General features: G+C 36.3%; 1 protein-coding gene across 10 annotated transcripts in view; it reads left to right on the top strand.

Moving 5' to 3' along the window:
• The window catches only part of CCDC150 (coiled-coil domain containing 150), a 96,679-nt gene that overhangs the window by 53,803 nt on the left and 20,963 nt on the right, over positions 1–21,913 (top strand). For 8 of the 10 annotated variants that reach the window (XR_002074798.2, XM_019428325.2, XM_019428328.2 and 5 more), the window contains 2 exons: positions 2,421–2,504; positions 16,167–16,274. Coding sequence is in view for 9 of the 10 variants with exons in the window: in XM_019428325.2 (XP_019283870.2) it covers positions 2,421–2,504; positions 16,167–16,274 (192 nt within the window). In the remaining variant the exon portion in view is untranslated. Of the gene's footprint in view, positions 1–2,420; positions 2,505–16,166; positions 16,275–17,047; positions 17,611–21,913 lie in introns of those variants that run through there. The other 2 variants (XM_053906690.1, XM_053906697.1) reach the window with 2 other exon arrangements.

Below are 21,913 nucleotides of genomic sequence, written 5' to 3'. Positions count from 1 at the left end.
CTCCTATTTATTGATAACAGTCTATATTTCCGTTAGGTTATTTTGTGTGGTTTTTTAAAAATTTTTTTTAATTAAAAATTTTTTTTATTAAATATAACTTATTGTCAAATTGGCTTTTTAATTTTTTTAATGTTTATTTATTTTTGAGAGAGAGAGGTAGAGTGTGAGTGGGGGAGGGGCAAAGAGCGAGGGGGGACACAGAATTTGAAACAGGCTCCAGGCTCCGCCTTATCAGCACAGAGCCTGATGCAGGGCTCCAGCCCACGAACAGTGAGATCATGACCTGAGCCGATGTCAGACACTTAGTCTGCTGAGCCACCCAGGAGCCCCACCCTTAGTTTATTTTGAAACCAATACTTTATTGACCTGAATGCTTTAAAAAAATAATTTCCTTTGCCTTAGTGGGAACCACATATAGTGATTAAAATTGAAAGTTTAAGAAACAATGTATGAATATGTATAATTATGTATGAAATAAATACTGGTCTGATAGGACAAACACTTAGATGGGCCATAATGGTTAACCCACTGATGCCAAAAATTGGATATAAATTTTTATATTGAATGTGCATAATTGGGGGTGGGTTGTATAGAAGAACTAATCACTCTTTATGGCTTTTCCATAGGTTTTTATCAAGCCTAGAATGTCTAAAATGGCCTAATTCTTCTGGCCAAGGCAACTACCAAAGGGAAAACAATGCTCCAGACTAGTGTACCCTCTTGTAGAACATATGCTATCATGAAAGTATTTTGAACCCAAGAAGAAATGAGTTACATGTTATTACATAGTAATCTAGTTTGGAATGTGTTTTTGCTTTTATTTGGAAAATATTCATAACACTTGAAATAAAGTGCACTACAAAGTGGTAACTAAGGAATAGCTATAACAGTGTTGGAGATGGTGAGAATTATCTCTTGTATAAATTCATATCTCTACATATGTTGACATCTTTATTAACTTGCCTAAAGTTGAACATAAAACAAGTCTAAATTCTTTGGATTTAAATGCTGAAAAGGCCTACTGGTCTATAGTAATTATGTCAATGTAGGATATTTACCAGCGTTAATAACACTTCCCACTAAAGAGTTACTGCAAATGATCCATAGTGCAGCTTATTGGCCAATGTGATTAAGAATTTGCGTTCTCTTGGGGCACCTGGGTGGCTCAGTTGGTTGAGTGTCCAACTTCAGCTCAGGTCATGATCTCACAGCTCGTGAGTTCGAGCCCTGCGTCAGGCTCTGTGCTGACAGCTTGGAGCCTGGATCCTGCTTCAGATCTCTGTCTCCCTCTCTTTCTGCCCCTAACCCACTCCCATTCTGTCTCTGTCTCTTTCAACAGTAAATAAACATTAAAAAAAAAAAAAAAAAAAAAAGAATTTGCGTTCTCAGTTACATTTGCTTTTGTGTGTATTATTCTTGCAGTTTATTTGTGAAGATGATTTTGACATAAGGCAAATATCAGTATGTCCTGCTGTTAAGATATAACACTGAAATAGATCATGGAAGGTGAAAATTTCCATATTCAATCACTAATATGTAATCACTCCAAATTCAATCACTGGAGTACCAACAAGGACCAAAATTTAATCAAAATGAAACTGTATTTTATACTTATTTTTTCTGAAAAAGTCTGAGGAAAAAGACATATAAAAAATAACTGTCATTATTAAAGGCTGTTTGAATGATAAAATATGTAATTTCTTGAAATATAGAGGCTTCAGTAGTGTTTCTCCAGGATAACACTGTGTAGAGTGCTTGATCAGACAATATTGGAATTTCCAATAAATGTTTCTTTTGTTCAGAGATTTTTTTTTACTCCCTCTTGCATGGTAACTGAAGTGTCTTCTGTCTACACAGTTGTAATGATTTGCAGCTCCTGTTTTCTTAAAGAAATGTGTAATCTTTAAACTGCATATCTGCAACCGCTGATACAACCACCCCACATCTGGGTTGGATTGCAACTACAGGGGCGCCTGTGTGGCTCAGTCTGTTAAGCGTCCAACTCTTGGTTTTGGCTGGCATCATGATCTCACAGTTCATGGAACTAAGCCCCGCATCCCTGCTTGGGATTCTCTCTCTTCCTCTCTTTCTGCCTCTCCCCCGATCATGCCTGCTCATGTGCACGCGCTGTCTCTCTCTCTCTCTCTCTCTCTCAAAATAAATAAGTAAACTTAGAATAAGTAAGCAAAAAACTACAAACTCTGGGACATTTAAGGCACTCATACTTTCACTAGCAATCCTTTAATGTTGCATATTACCACTATGATCAACTATGTAGGGAAAAACTAAGAGGCAGCAAAGACAAATAAATATGAATCCTGGTTTCATCACTGTAGAAATGATAAGAGTATAAATGCTTGTTCAGAAAATGGTTGTTCCTTTCTCTGCCAAGGTACTGATACCTGTGTTTGCTTTCCCAGCTGGCTCAACAGCAGGTGGAAAAGGTCTTGGGAAGAATTACTGAGAGTAAAAATAAACTGGCCTATGAAAAGGGAAAACTCCAGGTATGAGATTTTATTTTCTGATTTGTGTTGTCTAATTTTTTAATGCCAATTATCAAGCTAAATATAATAAATGATGGATTTTGAGAGGACCTAGCTCTACTAATTCTCTAACTTTGGACAAGTTTTTGAACCCTCCTAAGTCTGTTGCCTCATTAAGTAAAATCAGGTGATTGCTGTTCACATATCTGTAATATAATACTGAAACTAAAATTGTGAAACCAGATCCCATTCTGTAGCTATTGAAAGTTGTATTATGATTGTTTTGTGCATGGCCACTCACTAAGAATGTTAGAGAGCTCATGCTCTCTTTTTTGCTGAATTTTTATAGCATTCTTAAAAAGAAATAACCCTGGATATTGGGACTCAAAGGCAATAGACTTGAGTGACTGGGATGATACTATTATTTTGGTTCCTGTGTGTTTTATCTCTATAGTACCTACAGAGCAGGAAGCTGGCCACTGATACCCAACTCCAGTGGAAATGCTAAATGAAATCTAAATCAGTGGTTCACAGCCTTAGCTACACATCACAAATTGAGGAATTTTTTAAATACCTCATGCAGGGCAGTATATGATAGTCGCCATTTACTTGGAAATGAATCAGAAAAAGAAAAAACACTTTGATGGATAGAGGAAGTTGATAGATGGATTGATATGTGATGAGCAAGTTTAAAAAAATTAATTGTGGGGCGCCTGGGTGGCTCAGTTGGTTGGGCGTCTGACTTCGGCTCAGGTCATGATCTCACAGTCCATGGGTTCGAGCCCCGCGTCGGGCTCTGTGCTGACCGCTCAGAGCCTGGAGCCTGTTTCAGATTCTGTGTCTCCCTCTCTCTCTGACCCTCCCCCGTTCATGCTCTGTGTCTCTCTGTCTCAAAAATAAATAAACATTAAAAAAAAAAAATTTTTTTTTAAATTAATTGTGGAATTTGGATGGTGAGGGTATGCATATTCACAGTAAAATGAATTTTACTGTATATTTATAAAATGCAAGGGGAAAATTCCCCATGACAAGGCTTGCACCCCAGAGCAATTAGATCAGAATCTCAGGGAGTAGGTCCTAGGCTTCAATACTTTTAAGTTCCCCAGTGATTCCAGTATGCAACCATACATGAGGACCACTGGATTCAATGGTACGAAGTCCAGTTAGGCTTGGCAACCAAAGAGCTGATTTAATTAAGTGATCTCACTAGAGACATGTAAAACGTGTCAATGTTAATCTCATCTCATCTGCTCAAGGAGCTTATAGGGTTAGGAGATGAGATTGGCCCTTATGGCAGGCTATGTGAAAGATGATAAACCATGGTTGTGAAACCGTATGTTGGCCACTAAAAACATAAGGCTATTTGGCCACAATTTGTGTGCTTTTAATTAATATTTTCTAGAGCCAATGATACATTTAAGTATAATATACATTTATACTTGTGTAACCTTGGACGAGTCATAATTTTCTTGAGTTTCATCTTTTTTTAAAAAAATTCAGTTCCTTTAAAATGTTTTTATCAGGGGTACCTGGGTGGCTCAGTTGATTGAGTGTCCAACTCTTGATATTGGCTCATGTCATGATCTCCGGGTCATGGGATCAAGCCCCCACATCAGGCTCCGCACTGAGTGTGAGGCCTGCTGAAAATTCCTCTCTCTCTCTCCCTCTGTCCTTCTCCCCTGCTTGCACGCTCTCTCTCTCTCTCTTTCTCTCTCTCTCCAAAAAAAAATTAAAAAGTTCAATAGTAATTGTGATAATTTAACAGTTGTTTCTTTACTGGTGCATTCAATAACAAGATCTAATGGTGTTCTTATAAACTATTAATTTCAAACTGGTGATAAGCACAAACAGCTTTTCAAGATATTTGCAATAACTATTCTATAATATGAAAATATCTGTGATGTCTATTGGAGACAAAGTAACAGGTTAGACTAATACTACTGTGGTTTATTGCCTACATTTAAAAATTTTTTAGGGGCACCTGGGTGGCTCAGTCAGTTGAGCGTCCGACTTTGGCTCAGGTCATGATCTCATGGTTTGTGAGTTTAAGTGCTGCATTGGGCTCTGTGCTGACAGCTGAGACCCTGGAACCTGCTTCGGATTCTGTGTGTGTCGCTCTCTCTGCTCTTACCCCACTTGCGCGCTCTCTCTCTCTCTCTCTCTCTCTCAAAAATAAATAAACATTAAAAATTTTTTAAAAAAAATTTTAATTGAAGTATAGTTGACATTCAATACTATATCATTTTAGATGTTTAACATAATGAATTGGTAATTATATACATTACAAAATGCTTACCCTAAGTGTAGTTACCATATGTCACCATACAAAGTTACTATAACATTATTGGCAATATTCCCAATGCTGTACTTTTAATCCCTGTCACTTATTTGCACGTCTTAATCCCCTTGACCTATTTCACCCTCCTCCCCTCTGACAATCACCAGTTCTCTGTATTTATGAATCTGTTTTTTTTTCTTATTTCTATATACTATTTTTAATGGCTCAAGAGTAGGCTATCTTATGAATGCATCTTCTGAACCATTTCTTGCTGTACAGTTATCTAAGAATATATCAAGCACTGTGCCAAGTGACAGTACAAGGAGGCAGGTACTGTAATTATGCCCATTTATAGGCAAGGAAATGGAAGCATAAGGAATTTAAGTAATTTTCGAAAGGTCTCACAGTTCTTGTGTTGCACAGCCAGGATTTAATCTAAGCGGTCAGATTGCAGCCCCTAAACACCAAACAATTACACTATGTAACCATGATTAAACTGCTCTCATATTGTTGGATGTTTACGTTTTTTAATTAAAAAACTTATAAATCCTTGTTTAATCTTTGCATCCATGATGATATTATTAACTAGATTTGCTTTTATCTCATTCTACTATTTTTTTAAATTTTCTATAATTTATTTATTTTTTATCATTTACATCCAAGTTAGTTAGCACATGGTGCAACAATGATTTCAGGAGTCGATATCTTAAGCCCCTTACCCATTTAGCCCATCCCCCCTCCACAATCCCTCCAGCAACCCTCTGTTTGTTCTCCATATTTAAGAGTCTCTTATGTTTTGTCTCCCTCCCTGTTTTTATATTATTTTTGCTTCCCTTCCCTATGTTCATCTGTTTTGTATCTTAAATTCCTCATATGAGTGAAGTCATATGATGTTTGTCTTTCTCTGATTGATTTTGTTTAGCCTAATACCCTCTAGTTCTATCCACGTAGTTGCAAATGGCAAGATTTCATTCTTTTTGATTGCTGAGTAATACTCCATTGTATATATATATACCACATCTTCTTTATCCATTCATCCTTCAATGGACATTTGGGTTCTTTCCATACTTTGGCTATTGTGGATAGTGCTGCTATAAACATTGGAGTGCATGTGTCCCTTCGAAACAGCATACCTGTACTAAATACCTAGGAGTGCAATTGCTGGGTCGTAGGGTAGTTCTATTTTTAATTTTTTGAGGAACCCCCATACTGTTTTCCAGAGTGGCTGCACCAGCTTGCATTCCCACCAACAATGCAAAAGAGATCCTTTTTCTTTGCATCATCGCCAACATCTGTTGTTGCCTTAGTTGTTCATGTTAGCCATTATGACAGGTGTGAGGTGTTATCTCAGTGTGGTTTTGATTTGTATTTCCCTGATGATGAGTGATGTTGAGCATTTTTTCATGTGTCAGTTGGCCATCTGGATGTCTTTGGAGAAGTGTCTATTCATGTCTTTTGCCCATTTCTTCACTGGATTATTTGGTTTTTAGGTGTTGAGTTTGATAAGTTCTCTGTAGATTTTGGATACTAATCCTTCATCTGATAACATCATTTGCAAATATCTTCTCCCATTCTGTTGGTTGCCTTATAGTTTTGCTGATTCCTTCCTTCCCTGTGCAGAAGCTTTTTATTTTGATGAGGTCCCAATAGTTCATTTTTGCTTTTGTTTCCCTGGCCTCCAGAGATCTGTTGAGTAAGAGGTTGCTGCGGCTGAGTTGAAAGAGTTTTTTCCTGCTTTCTCCTCTAGGATTTTGATAGCTTCCTATCTTGTTTAGGTCTTTCGTCCATTTTGAGTGTATTTTTATGTATGGTGTAAGAAAGTGGTTCAGGTTCATTTTTCAGCATGTCACTGTCCAGTTTTCCGAGCCCCATTTGCTGATGAGACTGTATTCCATGGATATTCTTTCCATGGATATGGATATTCTTTCCTGCGTGGTCAAAGATTAGTCAGCTATATGTTTGTGGGTCCATTTCTGGGTTCTCTATTCTGTTCCACTGAGTGTCTGTTTTTGTGCCAGTACCATACTGTCTTGATGATTATAGCTTTGTAATACAGCTTGAAGTTGGGATTGTGATGTCTCCACCTTTGGTTTTCTTTTTCAAGATTTCTTTGGCTATTTGGAGTCTTTTCTGGTTCCATACAAGTTTTAGGGTTTTTTGTTTTTGTTTTTGTTTTTGTTTTTGTTTTTGTTTTAGCTCTGTGAAGAATACTGTTGTTATTTTGATAGGTATTGCACTGAATATGTAGATTGCTTTGGGTAGTATTGACATTTTAACAATATTTGTTCTTCCTATCCAGGAGCATGGAATCTTTTTCCATTTTTTTGGGTCTTCAATTTTTTTATAAGCTTTCTATAGTATTCAGTGTATAGATTTTTCACCTCTTTGGTTAGATTTATTCCTAGGTATTGTATGGTTTTTGGTGCAATTGTAAATGGGATTGAACCTTGATTTCTCTCTCTGCTGCTTCGTTGTTGGTGTATAGGAATGCAACCGATTTCTTTGCATTGATTTTATAGTTTTGACTTTGCTGAATTCATGGATCAGTTTTAGCAGTTTTGGGGTGGAATCTTTTGGGTTTTCCATATAGAGTATCATGCCATCTACGAAGAGTGAAAGTTTGACCTCCTCCTGGCTGATTTGGATGCCTTTTATTTCTTTGTGTTGTCTGATTGCTGAGACTAAGCCTTCCAATACTATGTTGAATAATAGTGGCGAGAGTGGACACCCTGTCTTGTTCCTGACCTTAGGGGGAAAGCTCTGTTTTTCCCCATTGAGGATGATACTAACAGTGGGTCTTTCATATATAGCTTTTATGATCTTGAGGTATGATCCTTCTATCCATACTTTCTTGAGGGTTTTTATCAAGAGAGGATGCTGTGTTTTGTCAAATGTTTTCTCTGCATCTATTGAGAGGATCATGTTCTTGCCCTTTCTTTTATTGATGTGATGTATCACATTGATTTGTGGATATTGAACCAGCCCTGCATCCCAGGTAAAATCCCGCTTGGTCATGGTGAATAATTTTTTTAATGTATTGTTGGATCTGGTTGGCTGGTATCTTCTTGAGGATTTTTGCATCCATGTTCATCAGGGAAATTGGTCTATAGTTCTCCTTTTTAGTGAAGTCTCTGTCTGGTTTTGGAATCAAGGTAATGCTGGCTTGCTGGCTTCATAGAAAGAGTTGGAAGTGGGGCGCCTGGGTGGCTTGGTCGGTTAAGCGTCCGACTTCGGCTCAGGTCATGATCTCACGGTCCGTGAGTTCGAGCCCCGCGTCGGGCTCTGTGCTGACAGCTCAGAGCCTGGAGCCCGTTTCAGATTCTGTGTCTCCCTCTCTCTCTGCCCCTCCCCTGTTCATGCTCTGTCTCTCTCTGTCTCAAAAATAAATAAACGTTAAAAAAAAAAAATTAAAAAAAAAAAAGAGTTGGAAGTTTTCCTTCCATTTCTGTTTTTTGGAACACCTTCAAGAAAATAGGTGTTAACTCTTCTTTAAATGTTTGGTAGAATTCCCCCAGAAAGCCCTCTGGCCCTGGACTCTTGTTTTTGGGAGATTTTTGATTACCGATTCAATTTCCTTACTGGTTATGGGTCTGTTCAAATTTTCTATTTCTTCCTGTTTCAGTTTTGGTAGTTTATATGTTTTTTGGAATTTGTCCATTTCTTCCAAATTGCCCATTTTATTGGCATACAATTGCTCATAATATTCTCTTATTATTGTTTGTATTTCTGTGGCGTTGGTTGTGGTCTCTCCTCTTTCATTCTTGATTTTATTTATTTGGGTCCTTTCCTTTTTCTTTTTGATCTAACTGGCTAGGGGGTTATCTATTTTGTTAATTCTTTCAAAGAACCAGCTTCTGGTTTCATTGTTCTGTTCTACTGTGTTTTTTGGTTTCCATAGCATTGATTTCTGCTCTAATCTTTGTTATTTCCTGTCTTCTGCTGGTTTGGGGTTTTACTTGCTGTTCTTTTTCCAGCTCTTTAAGGTGTAAGGTTAGGTTGAGTATCTGTGACCATTCTTCATTCTTTAGGAAGGCCTGGATTGCTATATACTTCCCTCTTATGACCGCCTTTGCTCTATCCCAGAGGTTTTGGGCTGTGGTGTTACCATTTTCATTGGCTTCTATGTACTTTTTAATTTCCTCTGTAACTTCTTGGTTAGCCCATTCATTCTTTAGTAGGATGATCTTTAGTCTCCAAGTATTTATCTTTCCACATTTTTTCTTGTGGTTGATTTTGAGTTTCATAGCATTGTGGTCTGAAAATATGCACGGTATGATCTCAATCTTTTTGTACTTGTTGAGGGCTGATTTGTGTCCCAATATGTGATCTGTTCTGGAGAACATTCCATGTGCACTGGAGAAGGATGCATATTCCACTGCTTTAGGAAGAAATGTTCTAAATATATCTGTTAAGTCCGTCCGGTTCAGTGTGTCATTCAAAGCCATTGTTTCCTTGTTGATTTTCTGATTAGATGATCTGTCCATTGCTGTAAGTGGGGTGTTGAAGTCCCCTACTGTTATGGTATTATTATCAATGAGTTTCTTTATGTTTGTGCTTAACTGATTTATATATATGGGTGCTTCCACATTTGGAGAATAAATGTTTACAATTGTTAGATCTTTTTGGTGGATAGACCCCTTAATTATGTATAATGCCCTTCTTCATCTCTTGTTACAGTCTTTGTTTTAAAGCCTAGATTGTCTGATCTAAGTATGGCTACCCTGGCTTTCTTTTGCTGACCATTAGCTTGATAGATGGTTCTCCATCTCCTTACTTTCAATCTGAAGGTGTCTTTAGGTCTTAACAGTTTTTTGTTCTTTTGTTTTGCCTTTCAGATTCCACATAGAAGTGAATGGTATTTGTTTTTCTCTGACTTACTTCACTTAGCATAATACCCTCTAGGTCTGTCCATGTCATTGCAAATGGCAAGATTTCATTCTTTTTTATGGGTGAATGATATTCCTGTATGTGTGTACACATTTGTGCCTTCTTTATATATTTTGGACATTTAACCTCTTATCAGATATAGCATTTGTAAATATTTTCTACCATTCAGTAGGTTACCTTTTCATTTTGCTGATAGTTTCCTTCATGCATAAACTTTTTACTTGATATAGTCCCAATTGTTTATTTTTGCTTTTGCTTCCCTTGTCTGCAGGTACAGATCCAAAAAAATACTGCTAAGACCAATATCTAAGAGTTTACTCCCTGTTTTTTCTTTTGGGAGTTTTATGGTTTCAAGTCTTACATTTAGGTCTCTAAACCATTCTGACTTTATTTTAGTGTATGCTGTAAGAAAGTGGTCCAGTTTCATTCTGTTGCATGTAGCTGTTCAGTTTTCCCCAGTACCATTTAGTGAAAAGACTGTCTTTTCCCCATTGTGTATTCTTGCCTCCTCAGTTATAGATTAATTGACCATATAAATGTGGCTCTCATTCCATTCCATTGATCTATGTGTCTGTTTTTGTGCCAGTACCATACTATTTTTATTAATATAGCTGTGTGGTATTGTTTAAAACCTGGCCTTGTGGGGCGCCTGGGTGACTCAGTTAAGCGTCCGACTTCAGCTCAGGTTATGATCTCACAGTTGTGAGTTCAAGCCCCACATTGGGCTCTGTGAGACAGCTTAGAGCCTGGAGCCTGCTTTAAATTCTATGTCTCCCTCTCTCTGTGCTCCTCCCCTGCTCATGCTCTGTCTCTCTCTCCTTCAAAAGTAAATAAAAACATTAAAAAATAAATTAAAATAAGATAAAATAAAATAAATAAAATAAAATAAGATCTGGCCTTGTGATACCTCCAGCTTTGTTCTTGTTTCTCAAGATTGCTTTGGCTATTTGGGGTCTTTTGTGGTTTCATACGAACTTTAGGATTATTTATTAAGAATTCTGTGAAAAATACTATCGGTATTTTGATAGGTATTGCATTTAATCTGTACATTGGGTAAAATGGACATTTAAAAAGAATTTTTAAGTTTATTTTGAGAGAGAGAGAGCATGCACTCACAATCTGGGGGAAGGTGGTGCAAAGAGAAGGAGAGACAGAATCCCAAGCAGGCTTCACATCATCAGCACAGAGTTTTCTCTGTGTTTTGGGGGTCTTGGGGGTTTTCTATATATCACATTATATAATATGCAAATAATGGCAGTTTAGTGTCATATGCAAATAATGGCAGTTTACTTCTTCCTTACCAATTTGACTGCCTTTTTTTTTTTTTTTTTGTCTGATTGCTGTGGGGTATGACTTCTATTACTATGTTGAATAAAGGTGATGAGATTGGATGTCCTTGTCTTGTTCCTGATCTTGGAAAGCTTTTAGTTTTTCACCATTGAGTATGATGTTCACTGTTGGTTTTTCATATATGGCCTTTATTATGTTGACATATGTTTCCTCCAACCCTACTTTGTAGAATTTTTATCATGAATGGATGTTGTATTTTGCTTAATGCTTTTTTCTGCATCTATTGAGATTATCGTATGGTTTTTATCCTTACTCAATGTATTGATGATATTTTTAATGTGTTGTTGGATTCAGTTTGCTAGTATTTTGTTGATGATTTTGGCATCTGTGTTCATCAGAGATAATGGCCTAGAGTTTTCTTTTTAGTAGAGTCTTTGGTGTTGGTATCAGGGTAATGCTGGCCTTGTGGAATAAATTTGGAAGTTTTTCTTCCTCTTCTATATTTTGGGGATAATTTGGGAAGGAAGAAGAGCCGTAAAAAAAGAATGAAATCTTGCCATTTGCAATGACATGGATGGACCTAGAGGGTATTAAGCTAAGTGAAATACGTCAGAGAAAAACAAATACCACAGGATTTCACTTCTATGTGGAATTAAAGGCAAAACAAAAGAACAAAAAACTGGAAACAGATTCATAAATACAGAAAACTGGTGGTTGACAGAGGGGAGAAGGGTGGAGGAATGGGTGAAATAGGTGAAGGGGGGATTAAGAGATATAAACTTCCGGTTATGAAATAAATAAGTGACAGGGATGAAAAGTACAGCATAGGGAATAATGTTATAATAACTTTGTATTGTGACATATAGTATCTACACTTATAGTAAGCGCTTTGTAATATATATAATTATTGATTCACTGTGTTATACATCTAAAATTATATAGTATTGTATGTAAACTATGCTTCAATTAAAAAATTTTTTTAAATGTAGGGGCGCCTGTGTGGCTTAGCCATTTAAGTGTGTGACTTCAGCTCAGGTCATGATCTCACGGTTTGTGAGTTTGAGCCCCTCATCAGGCTCTGTGCTGACAGCTCAGAGCCTGAAGCCTACTTCAGATCCTGTGTCACCCTCCATCCCTGCCCCTCCCCTGCTCACACACTGTCTCTTTCTCTCTCTCTCTCTGTCTCTCTCTCTCTCTCAGAAGTGAATAAACATTTAGAAAAGTTTTTTTTTAATGTAGTTAATGAAACCACAGTAGTATTAGCAGAACCTGTTACTTTAAATGTTTACAAGTCATCTGTGAAGCCATCTGATCCTTGACTTTTATGTATTGGGAGTTTTTTTGTTTTCTTTTTTATTACAGATTCCGTTTTATTACTAGTAATCAGTCTGTTCAAATTTTCTATCTCTGATTCAGTTGAGGGAGATTGTATGTTTCTAGGAATTGATCTGCTTTTTTCTAGGTTGTCCAATTTGCTGGCATTTAATTTTTCATAATGGTGTCTTATAATCATTTGTATTTCTGTGATATGGTAGTTATTTCTTCTTCACTTCTGATTTTATTTGAATCTTCTTTTTCTTGATGAGTTTGGCTAAAGGTTTATCAGTTTTGTGTGTCTTTTCAAAGAACCAGCTCTTGGTTTCATTGATCTTTTCTATTCTTTCAGTCTCTATTTTGTTTATTTCTACTTTAATGTTCATTATTTCCTTCCTTCTGCTGGCTTTGGGCTTTGTTTTTCATTTTCTAGCTCCTTTAGGTGTAAGGTTATGTTGTTAATATGAGATTTTTCTTTTTCCTTGAGGTAGGCCTGTATTGTTGTACACTTCCCTCTTAGAAGTGCTTGTGTTGCATCATGTGTCATTTGATTAGAGCATTTGGTCCATTTACATTTAAAATAATTACTGATAGGTACTTATTGGCACTTTGTTCATTGTTTTCTGATTGTTTTTGTTTGAGGTTCATCTTATCACCTATAAACTGAGGAAGGGAAAGCATACCTCTCATCTACTTTTCACTAGGAAAGCTAGTCAACATTACAGACTAGGTATATAGATTGTTACAGGCACAGAAGAGCCTTCTCCTTTGTGAAACTAATGATCTCATAAAAACTATGACCAATGATTTTGACCTTCTTTCATCTTTCCCAAGAGAAATTAAATGTATTGTTAAGTATATAAGAAAAAAAACAAATGTTCATAGCCAACTTAAAGCCAAATTTTGGCTGGGAATAGGATACATTTTAAAATTAATTAATGAGCTGATATCTATGTAACCTTTTAGACCTCAGTTATATCCTTAGAAGTTATCCTCAGAATCTTAAGGAAAATATTACTTTCTACTCCTATTTCTACAACAAGGGCTTAAAATTTTTGATAGTCTTTGAAAGCTGAAACACTTGAAACTATTGACTCACTGGTGTTTTTATGTCATACCTTGGGTTGGCACATTCCAGACTGACTTCATCAACCCAAGGGAAAGTGCTCTTAAAGCATAATACCCTTGCAATAGTTTAAAGGAAGAGCTGCATACTAAGCATAATCAAAATAGTCTGCTGTGTTCTCTCTAAATTGAATAATTGATTAAAAATATTACCTATGAATCATTTGATAAAAGATTACATTTTAGAATTGACTTCATGATTGGTATAAACACTTGGTTTCAGGTGTTAATGTAGACTGTGTCAGAAACTGCTTTCCCTATTCAAACATGGTATGAATTACATTTTCAGTGCTATATTCTATTCCATTTTATAAATATACCAAAATAGATTTATCCTTTCTTCTGTTGATGGATATTTAGGTAGTTTCCAGTTTCTTACAAACAACACTAAAATGATGAACTGTTGTACAGGTCCCCTTGTATTCATGTAAAAAATTCTCTAGCTAGTATAATTCTCAGAAGAAGAATTACTAGGTTGTAGGATTTACAGATCTTGAATTTTACTGGAGTTTATTAAATTTCTCCTGAAAGTAGTTCTATCAGTCTTGAAAGCAGTCTTTAAAAAAAATTTTTTTTAAATTATTATGTTTATTTACTTTGAAAGAGAGAGAGAGAGAGACAGAGTGTGAGTGGGGGAAGGGCAGAGACAGAGGGAGACACAGAATCCAAAGCAGGCTCCAGGCTCTGAGCTATCAACATAGAGCCCGATGCAGGGCTCGAACTCACAAACTGTGAGATCATGACCTGAGCTGAAGTTGGACGCTTAACCAACTGTGACACCCAGGTGCCCCAAAAGCAATCTTTGAGTATAGAGTTACATGTGCTAACATACATCAATTTTTTTTTTAACGTTTATTCATTTTTGAGAGAGAGAAAGAGAGGCAGAGTACAAGTAGGGGAGGGGCGGAGAGAGAGGGAGACACAGAATCCAAAGCAGGCTCCAGGCTCTGAGCTGTCAGCACAGAACCTGATGTTGGGCCTGAACCCACAAACCATGAGATCATGACCTGAGCCAAAGTCAGCTACCTAACCAACTGAGCTACCCAGGCGCCCCTAACATAGATCAATCTTATAAAATAATACTGTACACTGTTTAGGGATACATTTATGGTAAAATTGTTAAAAAGGATTAAAAATGATGAACAAAGGACCTTGACCTAAGTTACTGCAGTTCCTGAGACTGGCTGATAAGCTAATAATGGAAGTTGCTTGACTTTTAATGACACAGAAAAACCAGATCTCTGAGCGGCAGCACAATTTATTTGCTTCTGTGTTCTTTCCCATGTGAATGTCCTGAATTAGAAATCATGCCAAATAAGACACTCAATACAAAATTTAAAGTGCTTGTAGATGAGAACATCCCATCTAAAAAGTTTCAGGGCATTTTACTGTGTGCCCAGAGGCTGAGTTAGGGCAAATTATCTGAGGAATATTGTAGAATAAGGATATTCTGTTTGCTTGAAGAAAAGCAAATCTCAAAGTCTTCAGAGTTATTCAGCCCATTTTCCATTAGATTCTATGGGTTAACAGCAGCTTGCTTGTTTAAAATGAGAATAATTGTTGCATGAATACTTCACTTTAGAGGCAGTCATTTTAATTCTGAACCTTAAGTGAAAGTCATGATTAACTTTTACTGATGGTTTTAGGGAGCCATAGCACATATTTTATAATGTACACTGTGGAAAAGAGCAATAGAAACAGGCAGAGATAAAAGAAGGATTCTGCTTGATAGAACAAGAGAGATTTCCTGAGACAAAATGTATTTTTATGCAGTCCTTCAAATAAAAATACTAATATTAGCAACCAAAATTTAACAGTTCCTGAAAGTGTGCAGTAACTCCAGCCAAGAAGTGTTTTCCCTCCACAGGTAGGAAACAAGACACAGAGAAAGGAAAAAGTCGATTTAAGTAAAAAATTTTGGATGACATTTTGTCTGATTCAGGGATTCATTACTGATTTGTATGAAAGGGTTGGATATAAAGGGAAGAAAATGTGGGAAAACACAATTTGGAGATTAGTGAGTAAATATTAATGATTTCATTCCCCCAAATGATCATTTTCTTTAAAGAGAAAGCCGTAATTATCTTTCTCAGTTAAAGTATAATTCATCATATAAGAATTTAATTTACTCAGATTTTATAATTCTGTCAGTAAAACACAAGAGTCTGTGTCATCTACTTGCACGTTGACAATTCTCATTATCCATAGCCAAAATGGTTTTTGAATGTTAGGTATCACAATTTTTTTTTAAGTTGAAATTATTACCCCCAAAGTCTCACTGTTACATTCATAAGTCATGTTAATTTGGAGTTTCTAAAAAAATTCTTGAATGTTTATTTTTGAGCTAGAAAGAGAGAGACTGAATGTTAACAGGAAAGGGGCAGAGAGAGAGGGAGACACAGAATCTGAAGCAGACTCCAGGCTCTGAGCTGTCAGCACAGAGCCCGAGGTAGGGCTCAAACTCACAAGCTGGGAGATCATGACCTGAACGGGAAGTTGAATGCTTAACCAACTGAGCTACCCAGGTGCCGCTGGAGTTTTCATAAGCAATAGAAACCAAATGAGTTATCTCAGTACGTATAAATGGCTATAGCCTACTTTTAGCTATTGAAATAAGCTCTGAGAGTTGAAATAGCAATCTTTACATGATTAGAAAAACTTAGGATTGCTTCTACAAGTTTTAAGGATTCTCTGTGATTTTTCCAAACTCATGACATCTTTTTCCTTTTAAAATATGTAAATATATATATAATTACTCTTTATTTTATTATTCTTCTGTTTTATCCTAGATAAAAGTTAAACAGTTAGAAGAACAACTACATTCTTTTACTGAAACCAGTTCACAGAATGACCATCTACGCAAGTTGAACAAGGCTCTAGAGGGCAGCTATATGCAGGTGTGATTAATAGCTATAAAACAAATTGCTGTTATATTGTTTTAATTAGGTTTTAAGAAATTGATGCCTTTCTCTCCACCTTACCATACAGTCCCAGAAAGATGAATATTCTTTCACTTGACTCAATTCAACAAACATTTTTTAAACACCCGCAATGTACAAGGTTTTGCCAAACTGTAGAGAAATAAACATACCTGAAGCAGGATTGGGATAGTCAACTTATGTTCTAATTGGAGGCTTAGGAATATACTCATAAACTTTATTATAGATTTAGAAGTTAAGTCTTTCAGAAGCAAAATAGAGTGAGCCGTTCATAGGGAGCATCATTATAATGAAAGCATTGAGAAACACTTTCATAGAGGAAATGGTTTTTTAATTATAGGCAAACTTAGAACTCAGTGGCAACAAGATAGGACTGCAGGAGACAGCTCACTTGAAAGAGGTTAGTGGTATAAATGCTTACTTGTCATCAGGGTGACTGCTGAGGCTACAATCCTTTTGTAAGTCACATAACATTTTAACAAATGAATAGAGAAAGTTAGACAAACAAGATACAAAACATTTAGTGAAGAAAATAATCCAAGAATGTGTAACCAAAAGAAAGTGATTCATTTCAGTGATTTACAAATTTACCATGTGTACATTTTTTTTTTTTTACTCAAATATGTTTGACTTCTATTAGCTATAATATTTCTGTTTCTATACCCTTGGTAACCAAGGAGCTAGAATGTGTCTTCAAATAGAATACTGTTAGGGTTCTAACCATCTGACTACTGGAAAAGAGGGCCTCATTAGATACACTCTCCTACAGGGAATTTGATTTAAGGAAGGCTTGTTTCTTCACCAGGACAACTTTACAGTGTGATTTCTTCGTTCTGAAAGCAAAGGAACACATTTTCAAGTATATTTTCTATCACAGCTTCATTAGAACTTTGTGTTGTTCCTCTTCATAAAAGGAGCGCTCATTGAAAAATAACTCTAGGTTTAGTTGTTTTACTGTTTTTGATTGGTGATGCCTCCAAGAAAAAGGAAATCTCCGGAGAGGCCTGCATCTTCGAAATTCTTTGAAAGCTATAGGCCCCATGTAAACAATATAAAGGAAAGAACTTCATCAGTTGGTTTACCCAGTGTTATTCCAAACTCTGCACGCCGTGTGACCTTTGCATCTAACCTCACTTCTTTGAGAGCTTCTCAGGAGATTGGAGACTCTAGAATCTCTCTAAAGACTCTTTTGAATGCTATTAAAACCATGGAGGGAAGACTGGAAGGTAAAATAGACATTCTTGCTTCAAGACCATTAATAAATGAGTCACCAAATTTTCTTAAACAGGATTCGGTAAGTGGAGACCACAAACTAAATCATAAGGAAATTTCAGATTTATACAACAATGAAGAAAAGTAGTAACAATTCAGAAAGATAATATATGGAGGTATGAGTAACAAGAAAGTTAGGTTCTTCACAGATAAGAAAAATTGACAATGTGGATTGAAACCATTATTTTGGTTATCACACGGTTAATTTTTAGACATAGAAAGATTTTGATTAACAGTAGCCATTGAGTTTTTTTAATATGATTTTGAGTTTTTACAAATTCAAAACATCCACCTAATTTTTTTTTTTTAATAATCTCTTTTTTTTTTTTTTTAAACGTTTATTTATTTTTGAGACAGAGAGAGACAGAGCATGAACGGGGGAGGGTCAGAGAGAGGGAGACACAGAGTCTGAAACAGGCTCCAGGCTCTGAGCTGTCAGCACAGAGCCTGACTTGGGGCTCGAACTCACGGACTGCGAGATCATGACCTGACCCGAAGTCGGCCGCTTAACCGACTGAGCCACCTAGGCTCCCCTCCACCTAATCTTAATATTCATGGTAAAATGTTTCAAGCCTGATTTTAAAATAGAAATACATTAATCAATGCCCTAAGAACTTGAACATTGGAGAAAATTTTTTTTGAGTATTATCTTAGTTTTAGGTTGTTTTTAGATGTGAACCTTACAGTATAGTCTGAATGCCTTACCCAAGTTATTGGTGAAAATTATAATAAAATTGAAAACAACAACTGCTTAATAAGAAAAGCATGAACCAACATTTATTGAGAGCCTATCATGTCTCAGGCTTTTCTTTATTTATGAGAGAGCATGTGAGCGGGGAAGAAGAGCAGAGGGAGAGAGAGGGAGAATCTTAAATAGGCTCAGGGCAGAGCCCAATGTGGGGCTTGAACCCATGACCCTTGGCCAAAATGAAGAGTCAGAGGCTCAACTGACTGAGCCACCCAGGTGCCCATGGAAATTATTTTTGAAAGAAAACCTTTGAGAGCATACATCTTTGCTTGATGTTAAAAATAGAAAGTTCTGTATCTTGTCTTCAAGAGTTGGTAGCTATTTAGATCTTTTCTCTAAACATTTTTGCTAGTGACATTTTCATATGTATCTTAAAAACCCTGGTAAAAGTATATATCCTTCCTTGTGTCCATTTCTAGAACAAAATTCTGTAGGTTTTCAGAGCCTATGAATTGGCATCCTTTGTAATATTCTTAGATCCTTAAAGAAAAAGTATTTCAAATGTTACAGGTAGAAAGTTTTAAGGAAGTGTAATGTTGAGGAAGATGTGGGGAAAAAATATTCTTTGTTGTTGCTGTTGGAAGTATAAAATGGTACAACTTCCTGTGGAAGACAGTTTAATACCTATCATTTCACCCCACAGTTGTACTTCTAGGACTTTCTCCTTCAGATATACTAGCTTATACATATGACATGTTTACAAGATTACTTATTGAAGTATTGCTTGTTAATAGCAAAAGACTGGAAGTAAGCAAAATTTCATCAATAAGACACTAGCTAAGTATATCATGGTGTATTCATGGTTTGGAATACTGCTCGAACATATGTATATAGTATATACATACATATGTATGTATGTATTATTAGGTTAAAACAACCAAGGCTCAGAAGAGTATACATAATATTTTATTATTTGTAGAAGGGGTAGGAGAATAAAAAATATATCCATATGTGAGTACATATAGATATTTTCACTTTTAATGCATAGAATATCTCTATCATGGATAATAATAATATAATAATAATAATAATAATAATAATAATAATAATTGGCAACATTATTTTTGAGGAGGGAAACCAGGTGACTGGGAAATTTTCCACTTTACCCTTTTGTATCTTAAGAGTAATGTGAATGTGGGACACCTGGTGGCTTAGTCAGTTGGGCAGCCTGCTTGGGCTCATGTCATGATCTCATGGTTTGTAAGTTCGAGCACCACATTGGGGTGTGTCAGCTGTGCTGACAGCTCAGAGCCTGGAGCCTGGTTTGGATTTCGTGTCACCCTCTCTCTCTGCCCCTCTCCCACTTGCGCTCTGTCTCTCAAACATAAAAATAAACATTAAAAATAAAGAATAATGTGAATGTGCTACCAATTCAAAATCATTTAATGAACATTTCATTTTCAACAAAAGTGAAGGTAGAGAAAGGATGATCTTTTCAACAAATGGCACTGGAGCAGTTGGATATCCATATGCAAAACCAAAAAACCTTTGATCCATACCTCACGCTATATATAAAAATTAAAATGCATCAGAGTCCTAAATGTAAAATCTTAAACTGTAAAACTTATAGAAGAAAATGTAGGAGGAAATCTTTGTTATCTTGGATTACTCAGAGATATCTTAGATTTGACATCAAAAGCATGATCCCTAAAGGGGGGAAAAAATGGATGCACTGACACCTTATGCTCTTTAAAGTGTTAAGAGAATGAAGACACAAGCTATAGACTGGGAGAAAATATTTGCAAATCACATATCTGATAAAGGCATTGTCTCCAGAATGTATTAAACTCTTAAAACTCATTAAGAAGAAAACAACTCCATGGAGCACGTGAGGGGCTCCGTTGGTTAAGCGTCTGACTTCATCTCAGGTCATGGCCTCATGATTTGTGAGTTCAAGCCCCAAGTTGAGCTCTGAGCTGATAGCTGGGAGCCTGGAGCCTGCTTTGGATTCTCTGTCTTTCTTGCCACCCCTCCCCTGCTTACGCGTGTGCTCTCTCAAAAATAAATAAACATTAAAAAAAAATAAGGTTACAAAAAAGAAAACTCAAAAAAAAAAAGATATATGGATGATAAATAAGTAGTTGAAAAGATGTTAAACATCAGTCATTAGGGAAATGCAAATTAAAACTGCAGTGAGATACACATCTATTAGAATGTATGAAACTGAAAAACTGTTCATAGCAAGTATTAGTGAGGATGTAGAACAACTGGAACTCTCCTAACACTGCTGAAGGGAATGTCAGATGGTATAACCGCTCTGAAAAATGCTTTGGTAGTTTCTTTAAAAATAAAACACTACGTATAACCCAGCCATTCCACTTCTAAGCAAAGATAAATGAAAGCATATGTCTACCCAAAGACTTGTACACAGCTCTTCACAGCAGCTTATATCTTAAAGCCGGAAGCAACTCAAGTGTTCAGAAGGTGAATGGATAAGTAAACTGTGGTATGTTCTACAATAAAACACTCTTCAGCAACAGAAAGGATTGAACTACTGCTACATCAAAATTAATCTCAAAATAATTATGCTGAATGAAAGAAGCCATACAAAAAAAAGAGTACATACAATATGATTCCATTTATATAAAATTCTAGAAAAAAAAACTATTGTGACAGAAAACAGATTAGTTGTGTGGAGGTGTGGGAACAAGGAGAGACAGAAAGGAGAGATTACAAAAAGGCATGAGGGAACTTTTTTTTTTTTTAATGTTTATTTATTTTTGAGAGAGAGTATGAGGGAGAAGCAGAGCGAGAGACACAGAATCTGAAGCAGGCTCCAGGCTCTGAGCTGTCAGCACAGAGTCCACTGCGGGCTCTAACCCACCAAACTTGAGATCAGGACCTGAGCTGAAGTCAGATTCTCAACGGACTGAGCCACTCAGGCGCCCCCATGAAGGAACTTTTGAGATGATGGAGGTGCTTATCTTGATTATGGCTTCAAGAGCTTATACACGTCAGAACTATACTTTAAATATACACAGCTTCTTGCAGGTCATTTTTACCTCGGTAATGCTGATAAAAAAGAATAGTGTGAATGTATTACCTATACAAAAGTTAATTATATTAAAACGTTTAACATTTTTAAAATGACAGAACTATAGAGATTTAGAACAAATTATTGGTTGCCGCAGGACCGGGGATGAGTTTGGGAGAGTGTGTATATACACAAAGAAGTAGCACATGTGAATTCTTTTGTGGTGATGGAACGGTTCTGATTGTGATTGTGATGGTTCGTGAATAATGTGCACGAGATCAGATTACATACAGCTATGTGCGCGCTCAGAGATGAATGCAGGTTTTTAAAAAAGTGGTGAAAACTATGTAAGTTCTGTGGGCCAGTTAATCTAGTGAACAGTAATGTACCAAAGTCAGTTTCCTAATTTTGATGTTGAACTACAGTAGTGTCAGATGTCACCACACCATTAGGAGCAGGGTGAAGAATACATGGGATTCTTTTCACTACTTTTGCAACATCCTGTGAATCTAATTATTTCAAAATATTTTAAAAATAATATTTAAAATACTGTGATCATTTGAATGTGTAGAAAAAAGAAAAAAAGTATTTCAAGGATATAAA

The sequence above is a fragment of the Panthera pardus genome, unplaced genomic scaffold (assembly GCF_024362965.1).
Source record: "Panthera pardus isolate Hobbes unplaced genomic scaffold, ASM2436296v1 HiC_scaffold_10, whole genome shotgun sequence".
Taxonomy (NCBI): Eukaryota; Metazoa; Chordata; class Mammalia; order Carnivora; family Felidae; genus Panthera; species Panthera pardus.
Note: the sequence above shows the minus strand (reverse complement) of the source record. Positions and strands in the feature narration are given on the sequence as shown.